Genomic DNA, 11298 nt, shown 5'->3' with positions numbered 1-11298 from the left:
TTAACTGGGCTGGGGAGCGCGGCTGGCCGGGCCTGCTGGCCGCCGGGGCGGGGCGGGGCGGGGTGGTGGGTGAAGGGCGCTGGAGAGACGGGCCGGGGGTGCGGGGCCGGGGCCCGCTTAACGCTACTGCTCCTCGGCCGCAGACTCGGGTCCCTGCCCAGTAACGGCCTTTCGTTGGCTTGGGTAACGGGCCGGCCTCTTATCAGGAGTAACTCCTCAGATAAGGGGGACAGTCGTTAGGACGGGGCGCTAATCAGATTGCCCCCCCCCCCGCTTCCGTGACAGGCACCAGGCGGAGCTCGTGTGTGGGCTGCGGGGCAGGAGTGCTGGGTTCTGTTCCCAGCCCGGGGAGGGGAGTGGGGTCTAGTGGTTAGAGCTGGGGGGCAGCTCCTGGGTTTTCCCAGCTCTGGGAGTGAGGTTCTGTGCCTGGCTCTGGGAAGGGAGTGTGATCTGGGGCTTGGGGGCTCAAACCTAATAAAACCCTCCTGGGTTCTGTTCTTGACTCAGTGTGTGACTCTGGCCTTTCCTCTCTCAGTGCCTCAGTTTCCCCTGCTGTAGAATGGGGTTGATGAGACTGACCCCTCCTCTTGGCGGGGGGCAGGCAGGAGGCCTTTCATGTTGATAAATCTCATTGGGATTCCGCAGGAAAGGGCCAGGTACCAGCACTGCTGCTTTGGGTCACCGAACACAGAGGCATAAACCAACACAGACTTTTAATACTGACAATTACCCAGGGCTGGGAAGCTGTAAACAGAGACTGCTGGGGGTGCGGCCTGCAGAACCACCGACCACACATCTCCCTCCCACCCAACTGCCTTTCTCATCTGCTGCTGAATCTGCATTTCCATCCTGCCAGCAGGGGGCAACACGGCCTGGTCTTTGCTTTGCTCCCCAGCCCTGTACAAACCCCAACACCTTTTGCTCCCATTGCAGAGCTCGGCCAGTGCAGCCTCGCTGGTTCTTCATGCTCATCCACTTTGAAGGGAAGAGGCAAATATTTATACATAGCCCAAAAATATTACATCTCTGTGGCTCTGACCTGAGGGGGAGGAGGCAGAAAGGACCAGCTTGGTGGCGGACAAGGACAGAGAGATCTCCCCAACGTTTCCCACAGCTGTGGCTTTTGCTACAAAACAAAATCCAGCCTCCATCTGTTCTCGGTATGAAGAAAACTTTTCCCTGGTGACCCTGAGGAAAACTGTCTGAGTTTGCAGAGCGCCTGAGCTGATTGCTCGGAGATGAAGGATTTGCCCCGGGGATAACCAGTGCAACGACACCTGCCAAGGGCCCAAAGCAATAGCAGCGAGCGTGCGGGATGAATGCACAATTTGTTCCAGTGAGGGCTAGCTCCGGTGTCCACTGCTGTCACTTTAAATGGCAACACTTCACTATTCCAGAGGGGAAAGGAAGGATCAGAGTATAAAGGGCTTGGCGGGGGGGGGGGGGGCGCAGCATGGGAGATGGATACGTCGGGGGGTGGCACGGCTGGATTAATTTCCCACAAAGCGGGGCTCAGCTTCAGCCATCTGGAAACACTGCACTGAAATAGACTTTTCCTGGGCTTGGGTCTGTCCCGTTCCTCCCTCAGTTACGTCAGGCCAGTTTCCATCAGGTTTAAACGAAGTGCTCCGTGTTGGGAGCAGGCAGGGATAGAGCACAACAACCCTAAGCCATCCACTCCCATACTCTGTCTTCAGCACGAGCTGGTTCAGGAGCGCTGGAAAACCCAATCCCCCATGCTGCCCATAGTTGTTACATGATACTGTATGGCAGGAAAGGGATTCCTGCCTGACCCTTGGGGCCATCAACCCTGGAGCATGAGAGTTGATTATGACTGTAACGGAAAAGAAAGAGGAGATGCCCTGGCTGTGGAGGTGATTGGGGGATGGAGGGGAGCAGCATCCTTTACTCAGAGAGAGGGCAGCATGGCACCAGAGGCCTCGTGAGAGGGGCTGCGCCCCTGTGACCCCTGCTGGCTCCCCTGTTTGCAGGGAGTTGGGACTATTGGGGTGGGGAGGCTGCAGAGTATGTCAGGATTGCACCCATCAGGCGATGAAGATGCATGAGCAGGGGCTGAGGTGGTAACGGGAATCCCCATGCTACACCAGTGCCAGAGGCAGGGTGGGCGACACAGGGCTTGGGGCTGCTGGGAGACCAGGTTCAGGCAGCCACTACGCCGTGCAAAGCCATCAATCCATGCACCAGCATCCTCCAGAGCCCCACACGCAGCAGCCTCCCCCCCCCCGCCCCCATCAGCAACATCTCCAAACCCTTTTCACCCAGCTTCCTGGCCCAGGGGGGACAGTAGCTGCTGGGCCCCATCCCCCACCTCAGCTAGCTTCCTCTACAGCCCAGTACCCCCTGATCTGGGCAGAGTTTAACCCTCTCCCTGCCAAACACAGGGCAGGGGCCTGACACCCCCGGGGGGGAGGGTGTGTACAAGCAGGAGATGGGCACTTGTGTTAGTGCTGGAGATAGATGGGCTTCTCCCCAGAGTGGGGCAGCGGCCCAGCAGTTCCTGCCCACACACCCAGACCCTGCCAATGTGTCCGGGCCTACAGTCTGCCAGCGAGGCACCACCATTGCTCGCCAAGCAGAGCCTGTCCCATTCAGTGACGGCTGGATCTGGGTCCGCACCAGCTCCACTCAGCAGCCTCAGCCCCGGGGACATCTGCTCCAAGCAGCGCTGGGCTCTGGTCAGCTCCATGTGCCAGGGCAGGGCAGTTTCTATCTAGATCCACCTCCGCTAGACATGCCCTGGCCTGTGCCCTAGGAGCATTTTGTACCAGCTGGCCTCAGCCAGGCTGGGATGGGACGCGGAGTGGACAGAGCTCCCCCAACCCAGGAGAGTCTCCTGTCCCAGCTCTGCAGATCCCCCTCACCCCTGACTCACAGCCCCCTGCTACTCCTGGGCCCCCAGTTCTGCAGATGCCCCTCACCCCCTGCTACTCCTGGGCCCCCAGCTCTGCCATTGCCCCTCACTCCTGACTCACCACAGCCCACTGTGTGGGGAGGCCCCAGCCTTAACCCTAAAGCACTAGCCCAGTGCACAGAACCAACCTGCTGGGGGGCGGGGGGCTGGGTCTCCTGAACAGGTCTGTGAATGACCTAGCTGGGGGGGGGCTGTGACCTGGGGGTGCCGGGGACATGGGGGGCGGGCAAAGCTTGGAGCCCATCACTGGGGGCCCAATGCCTGGGTTCTGTGCCGGGGCAGAAGGACCCGAACCCCCTGGGGGAGCCGGGCCCGGCCCGTGTCTCTTTAAAGGCAGCGGCAGGAGGCGGGCCCGCCCCTCGCACCTGGGGACTGGCCGGGCCGGGCTGGGCTGCAGGAAGCAGGAAGTTTGGGCTGAAACTTAGCGCACCAGGAAGTGTCCGGAGAGGCGGGAGCGGAGCCCCCGGAGCATGGTGAGTGCCCGGGATCGGGGTCGCGGGCGGGGGGCAGTAGCTTCCCCCCTTTACACGGGTCTCCGGTGGCCGGAGGGGATCCGGAGTGACTCCGCGCGGGGAGGGCCCGGGACCGGCTCAGGAGGTGGCTGCACAGCGGCTGCCAGGGGGGAGCGGACTGAAAACAGCTGCTGGGGGCGGGGAGATCCCGCCTGGCTAACACCCCCCCCCACGCCTCTCCCCCGCTATGGGGGGGTGTTAAGTGACTTGCCTGAGCTCTAACCCCCCCCCGAGCTGGGGAGAGAACCCAGGAGTCCTGGCTCCCAGCTGGGCCATACACCCACTGTGGTGTAGCTGAGCGTGGCCCACCCTGTCTGGTGGCTGCTGGGGGGAGGGGGGCACAGGGCAGGATCCGGGTGACAGAGGGAGGAAGCGGGGGCTCAAACAAGGGACCCGAACTGCGCGCTCGGCGCTGCAGGCTGCTCCCTGGCCTGTCTCCATGGTGACGGCCGGGCAGTGCCTGGGTAAGCAGAGGCTGGGTGCAGGTAGCGATTGCTGTGAGGCGGGGGCTGTCTGCAGCCAGCGTGGGGAGGGGAAGGGGCAGCTGGGATCTTTTCCAGGAAGGGAATGGGGGTGGGGTCTGGAGCTTCTCAAAGGGGGCTCAGGAACAGGGTCATTCCTGAGCCCAGAGAGACACCCCCACCTCCAAAATAACAGGCTCCTGGCTGTGTCGCGTGCCAAGGCCCCCCATGGATCCACAGGCTCTGAGCTGCATGGCCCCCTCTCTTTTCTCCCTCCCCCCCAAGAGTGCTGGGTCTCATTATTAGCCCCCGCCCCCCGGATCCCTGCAGAGCTGCCTAGAAAGAGGAAGTGGGCGGCCTAACGGTTCCTGCGCCCTAGAGGGACTGCAGCGCCCAAGCCCTGATCTGCAGCCGGAGCCAGGCACAGGTGGGGGACAGGCCCCTGGAACTGCAGAGCTGTTTTGGGATCAGGATGGGATGTGGGGGAGGGGGGATGGCTCAGTGGGCATTTGGGGGCAGCATTGGCAGGTGAAGTGGATGGAGGCCATCGCGTCCTTCACAGCTGGGTTGGGTCTAAAAGGGGCCACAGACCCTGGGGGCTCCTGGCCTGAGCTGCCTGCTGTGTGGGGCTGGCAGAGGCTGGGAAGATGCAGGGGACTGGGGGGATCTTTAAGGGGCGGATGTGAAAGGACTGGTGCCTCTGAGGCCCCCCTAGCTGTCATCCCCCACTGAGGGGGACAGAGGCTCTGAGCCATGGTCTGTCCATCTGAGCTGTCTGTGAGCAGCTGCAAAGCAAATGGGCAGAAGGTAAAAGATTAACGTCCCTGTCCCACCCCCCCATCCAGGCTCACTGGCACATCCAGCCCCCTGCATCTGGGGTCACCAATTCACCTGAGTCAGGAGAGAAGGGGTTAATTCCTGGCCCTGGTGCTGGCTGCACAGGACACCCCAGTCCAGAGCCCTGGGGTGGGGGAAGGGGTAGCAGCCTGGGACCTGAAGGGTTAAAGGAAGGAGCTTTGGTGCCCCAGGTGTTGCCAAGGTGCCCTGGCAGTGAGGGGTGCAGTAGGGACTTGGGGAGGTTTCCCTTAAAGGGGTCACGCAGTGGGAATGGAGGGGCGCGCTGGCCCCTCTGCTATTTGCTTCCTGCTGGGGACCTGGGGTTCCACCTCCCCAGGGGCGGGGGGAGTCTCTGCATCCCCCTGTTGGAGCCATGTTGGCCACCTTGGACCTGTCCTGGGTTAAAAATGGGGTCAGATTTGGGGGATCGGCATGGTGGGGGCTAAATGCGGCAGGTGCTGGGGGATTGAGGGGGGGCCTGGGTGAGCTGCTATGAACGGCCGGAAAGGGGAGGTGGCAGTCGTGCTGCCTGCCAGGGCCAGTCTAAAGGGGAGTCTCTCTGCGGGCTGCTGGACTCAGACAGACCCTGGGCTCCCTCCGGCCCGCGCTGGACAGCGCTGCCCTGGGCTGGCTCCGCTCCCCGGTGCCTGACGTACTTTGGGCGCTGGCCCAGGGCAGCGTTTCTGACATTCCGGCCTGGGACCCGCCCAGCCCAACATGCCTGGGTCTGACCAGCCCAGCCGCTTGGACCAGGCTCAGCAGGAGGGGGAGGAGACAAGGGGGTGGCTCTGACCCTGCCCCCCCCGGCCAGGGGTCTCACAGGCTCAGGGGATGCTTCCATCCTGGGGCTGTCCCAGGTCCCTGGGTGGGTTGAGTTCGCTGGGTCTCTTCTCCACAGGAGGCAAAGGACCAAGCAGAGCTTTGGAGACAGCCCCCCTCTCCACCCCTGCAGAGGGCTCTGCCCTGGGCCCCCCTGGGCTGGCGGTGTCACACCAGCTGCCCCGTGCCCCCTGCAGGCAGAGGGCAGAACTGCAGGAGGGGAGATTGCTGGGACCGACCCGACCGGCTGGGCAAGTCTGGCTGGCAGTGGATATGCGATGCGGGCGCTGGAAGTTCCCTGTTGACATTCCGCAGTGATAAGTGTTGGGGGGAGGAGGGGAAGGGCAATCACCCTGGGGGTGCTCTGCCCCATCGCCCAGAGAGCTCCCCCCAGCCCAGTCCTGCCCCGTGGGACCTCCCTCAGCCTCTGTGCCCACAGCTCTGCCTCAGTGTCCTGGACCCCCCTGGTCTTGGGCCAGGCACCCTCCTTCCCCAGCTGTTTCCTCTCCCTTCCTTATGCTGGCTGAGGTGCTGTGGTCCAGTGGTTAGAGCAGGGGGCTGGGATCCAGGACACCTAGCGCTGTGTGGGGATGCTGGGAGACAGGACTCCTGGGTTCTATTCCTGGTTCTGCCCCTTCCTTTGGGTTTGCTATGTCAGCTGCCGCAGTTTCCCCACAAGATTGTTCTCTGTGGGCTCGAACAGGGTCTGTGAAGCATTCTGAGCTCCTCAGAGGGACAGGGCTGCAGCTGGGCCCCTTCTCGAGGGCCCCTCCCCCATTCCCCTTTGGACCTCTGTTCTCTGGGCCCCCGGAGGCTTTGCCTGGGCTGTGTGTGCTGCACCCGCAGACGCTCTCCCGTTGACCCCTGGCGGGCGCTCTCCCTACAGGAGGGCACTGCTGGCAGCGGGATGGCGACCGAGCGGGTGAAGAACCTGCAGAGCGAGGTGGAGGGGGTGAAAAACATCATGTCGCAGAACGTGGAGCGGATCCTGGCGCGGGGCGAGAACCTGGACCACCTGCGGAACAAGACCGAGGACCTGGAGGCGACGGTGAGCCCTGGTGGGGGAGGGGACCGGGGAGCAGCAGGCTGCGGGAGACCCCGACCCTGTACTCGTGAGGTTCCTGGTGAGGTCATGGGGACCCCAAGTCTGAAGTTGATTTGCAGGGGGTGGGGGCTGGAGCCCGATAGGGGGTTTGGGGCAAAGGCCTGGCACTGGGTGCCCCTGGTTCTGGTGCCACCCAAGCTAAGACAGGCCTGGGCACTGCCATGACCCCTAACCTCGCTCTGGGGGCTGATTCCTCAACAGGCTCAGCTGGGCATTCTGCTGCTGTGGAGACAGTGCCAAGCAGGCACAGGGCTGCTCGGCGCGGGTGGGCGGGTGATGCCTCACTCTAGTTTGGATCCTGCCAGTCCTCTGGTCCCTGCCCACGTGCATTGCGTGACGCCCGCTCCCCGCAGGGCGGGGCTGTTTGCTCAGCCGCTGATAAACCCTGGCAGCCAGCGAGATGCTGTCCCTGCGCTGCCCTTTGTCCTGCGCTGGCGCTGCTTATCTGAGGCTCTCAGCTCTCAGCCCGGGCCCGTCTAACCTGGTGCCCGCAGCTGCTGAGGGAAACACAAGCACCCTCTAGTGGTCAGCTCTGGAATAACGTGCCCATAGCTCCCCGGCACCGGTTTGGCTTGGAGCTGGGGCAGCGCCCGCGTGTGGACCCACCTGCTGGCATTGCTCATGCCCGCAGATCTGCCCACGTGAGCTAAAGCGGTGGAAGCTTGATTTCTACCCGCCATGCTGGAGAGCCCGGGCCCACTGCTGCCCTGGTTTAGCCGCGGCAGGAGGAAATGCCCTGGCGAACCCCCCCGGTGCGGGCTCTGACACAGCGAGCGCAGTTCAGTGGGCGCGTCTGGTAACCCAGCACCGAACTGGGGTAGCCTGTGTAGATATGGATGAAGATCAGTACTGGCCCGATCTGCCAGCCCAGTGAGTCTGTGTCCAGGTGCGGCCACGCCCTAAGGGGGTGCAGATGTCACCCCCCCAATCTCTCTGGTTAGAGCTGCCCCCGGCAGGTGGGGGGCTGTCCAGCTGCCTAGTGCCAAGCCAGGCAGGGGCTGAAGGCTCTGGGTCAGCACGGTGCTAACTCCCCCGCGTCTCCCCCCCAGTCTGAGCACTTCAAGACGACCTCGCAGAAGGTGGCCCGCAAGTACTGGTGGAAGAACGTCAAGATGATCGCCATCATCTGCGTCATTGTGGCCATCATCATCATCCTCATCATCCTCTTCGCCACCAACGTCATCCCCACATAGGCCCCGCCCTGCAGCCTCTTCCTCTTTCCCCCACTCCACAGCTTCCCTGCCCCCACTGCCTGAGGGTCGCTGGGCTGGGGGGGCAACGCCTCCTGTCAGCCCCCTGAGGCTGCCCATCCCTATGCCAGGAGGGGGAGGGCACTCGTACCCTGACCCCCATGAAAGCTCCTTGGGGACTGTAGCCCCCTGAGGGGAACTCCCCTGCTCCCTCTGGCTCTGCCCAGTTCCCTTCCCCCAAACCCTCTGTCACACCCTTTCCCGGGCACCCCCAACGGTGTTCCCAGGCTGGCAGAGCCAAGCCACACGGGAGCAGCTCCCAGCCCCTCTCCATATGGCCGATGGAGCTAGATCTGCCGCCCATGGCCGCGGCCCCCGAGCTCGGCTCCAGGGGGCGGGTTGTGCCCTCTGCCCAGTGCGGCTGGCTCTCGTCCAGCTGAGGGAGGAGGCGCTCCTGGGGCTGGGGTGATGGGCTTGGATCTGGGGAATGCTCCCCCACAGCCCGTGCCCTTTCTGAGGCAGAGCTGGGCGTGGGCAAGGGCTGCTCTGTCCTGAGCCAGATGCAGCCCTGCGAGGAGCAATCTACCTTTTGCCTTAATAAATAACGGGAGAAGGGGAGATCCCTGCAGGAGGGGGTGGGGGATTTGTCAGCAACCTCTGTCTGCCTAGGCCGGGGCCTCGTGGGCTTCATTCCCTAGGTTCTTATAGCTATCTCCGCCATGGCACCCCAACAGTCTGTGCACCCCCTGTCCTGCCTGGAGGGGCAGGTCCTCTTGGTGCCCTGTGGATGGGGGGTGGGTGGGGAAGGGTGAGCAGGGCTTGTTGCAGCCTCAATCCCCCCCTGCCCCCTCCCCACATGCCCTGAGTTTGGCTGTGTATGTGGATCTTACGACCAGGCTCCCCCATCTGACCTGTGGGGGTCCCTGAGCCAAGCAGTGGAAGTAGTTTCAGAGCCCCCCCACCCTGACCTTGGAGTGGGAGGCCAAGTCTTCCTGATTCCCCCCCTCACCACCCTCGCCCCCCAGAGACGCAGGCTGCGCTCCCTGTAATAAATGTATTTATACCTCACTGGAGAAGAGAGATTTATTGGAAGGAACCAGCCTCTGCTCTGTTCTGTCTGCTGAGTCCTGGTGGAATCTCTCCCCACAGCGCCCCCTGCTGGCAGAGTCTGGGACTGCACAGGCTGGCAGTGTGCCTGGCCTGGGGAGCAGGAGGTGAGAGGGGTGTTTGTGATGGTCCTTGGTTCCATGCTGTGACCAACTTGTAACCCTCAGCCCCTCACCCTCTGGGGCTGAGAGCGCATGATTCGCCAGGCAGCCAGCCCTGCCCCCAGCTCTTTCCAGGGTCCCTCCCAGGTGAGGATCTGCCATGCTGCACCCCCTGAAACTGGGGCATTGAAGTGGCTTGCCAAGGCCATGCCAGAGCCAGGAAGACAACCCAGGATTCCTGCCCATGTCTCCTGGCACAAACGTGGCAGCAGCTTGGTTGTGAGAGCTGGGAGAGGGCTAGGGGCTAGTGGCTGGGGCTAGCATGTGGGGCAGGGCCTAGCGTTCCCTGCTGGGATTGCTTCACCCAATGCAGAATCTCAATGGTGACAGTGCAGGCGGAGAGCTCGAGAGAGACCCCCACCATCTGTCAGTGCCTTGGTGAGGAGCCCCCTTAGCGTTCACCACAGCCCCGCCCTGTGGGATGTGACACCTGCATGAACCAAGGGCCCCGCCCCACCCCAACCCCTTGCATGGGCTGAGGCCTCTCCCACAGCCAGCGGGTTATTGCTCTTTGGTGTCCATGATTCCCGCCGTCGGAGAGACGTCAAGCACCTGCTTGGGCAGAGGCCAGGCTGGGAGGGGGCCGTGGTGACCAGCACCAGCGAGTGTCTCCTTCCTCCAGCCGGTTTGTGCTGAAGATGGGGCTGGAGGTTGGAGGAGGCAGATTTTGGAGCCCTCCCTGCCCATGCTGTGACCCCAGCCCCATGCCTCACAGGCTTCTCCCCACCTTAGCATTTCCTATACAGACAGCATGGCCGATGCTATTCCATCCCCCCTGAATGGGCTGAGGTCATGGTGGGGATCGGGGGAGGGGTGCTGCAGGACACATCGCCCCTGGCACTGGGTCCCCCCAGCCCTGTGGGGCTGCAGCCAGTGCCTGAGGCTGTCACCAATGCCCACACGGGTGGAGTTGGCAAGGGCAGCTGGCGAAGGCTGATGTTGCCCTGGCTGCCCAGGGGCCACATGCTGTAGCCAATGGGGAGGAGATTACTGGGTGACCTTCCCCTCCCTACACACACAGGGAGAGGGGATCCTTGGCCCAAAGCCCAGGTTCCTAGCACTTGAGCTTCAGGAGCCTTGCCCTTTGCTGGCCCCTTGTCCACTCGAGGCTCAGCCACTAGAGGGCACCGTCACTGATTCCCCATGCAGCGCCCTCCCAGGAGTCTCCCTTGGCCACAGGTAACCAGATTCTGCTGAGCAGAGAGATGTGGCTGCCTCTCTGCCTCAGTTGGCTATGACACACAGGAGAGGGCAGTAACAGCTGTTGCTTTTAATGTTTGATCAAGGGCTCAAATCCAGTGAGGGATACTTAAAACAACCAAACAAATGCAAAAATTAAACAAGCTCCTCCCAGAGGTAGCAACCCGTTCAATCAATGAGACACCAGCGAGATGCAATTCCATCACTGGCACAAACTTCCATTGGCTGGTCAGAGATCTTGAGGACCGGGCATGTCTGTGAGCAGATGGACCCTTTTGTGGCTGGGCCATGCCCTCTGTTCCCCCGCCACAGCTCTGTTCTGTTTTGCACCATGTGTTAACGTGTGGAACTCCCTGCCACAGGGTGTCCCTGAGGCCAGAAACTCAGCAGCGTTCGAGGGCAGGCTGAGACATTGAGCTGGTGATGAGAGCTGCCAGGGGGACCTCAGAGACTTCTAGCCTGTTACGCTGAGTCCTGCCTCAGGATATGAGCTAGCCCCCGGCTGGTGGGATGTGGCAAAACTCCCTCTATAGGCAGGTGACACCACAATGGCCCTAGGCCACGGGCTTCCTGCCTGTTCCTCAGCAGCAGCTGGAACTGGCTGCTATGGGAGCCAGGATACCAGGCAGGATCTGCTAGTGGGGTAGCTGGCTCTGGGGCTGGGCTTCCCCACCTGGCTGAGGCTGCGGGAGCTCTGTGTTCCCCTATGCAGCTGCTCAGGGCACTGAGATGCTGGCTTCTGTGCCTGAGCTGGCCTGGGCAGCCGGGGTGGGCAGCACAGACAATGTGCAGTGTGTGGGGAACAGCTTGTGTTCCCTGCTTGGGCCTCAGCTATGGGCGGGTGCAATGGAGGCTGGGCTGAGGCCTGGTCTGATGGCTCAGGGAGGTAGAGGGGGGTCGGCAGCTCCTGGCCACTGGGAGGATGGTGGGGGCATCTGCAGCCGTGTGGGCACTGCCAGGTGGCTCCCAGACTC

At 62.6% G+C, this 11298-nt stretch overlaps 1 protein-coding gene across 1 annotated transcript; it reads left to right on the top strand.

The window, feature by feature from the left end:
• Positions 1-3253: 3253 nt before the first annotated feature.
• On the top strand, positions 3254-9557 carry VAMP8 (vesicle associated membrane protein 8). The gene is made up of 3 exons (XM_039521499.1): positions 3254-3405; positions 6448-6609; positions 7716-9557. The coding sequence occupies exons 1-3, from the start codon at positions 3403-3405 to the stop codon at positions 7857-7859; spliced, it is 309 nt and encodes a 102-aa protein (XP_039377433.1). The 5' UTR covers positions 3254-3402; the 3' UTR covers positions 7860-9557.
• The last annotated feature ends 1741 nt before the right edge of the window (positions 9558-11298 follow it).

Source organism: Mauremys reevesii, linkage group 2, assembly GCF_016161935.1.
Source record: "Mauremys reevesii isolate NIE-2019 linkage group 2, ASM1616193v1, whole genome shotgun sequence".
In the NCBI taxonomy this organism is placed as follows: domain Eukaryota; kingdom Metazoa; phylum Chordata; order Testudines; family Geoemydidae; genus Mauremys; species Mauremys reevesii.
This window is presented reverse-complemented; position numbering and strand designations above follow the sequence as displayed.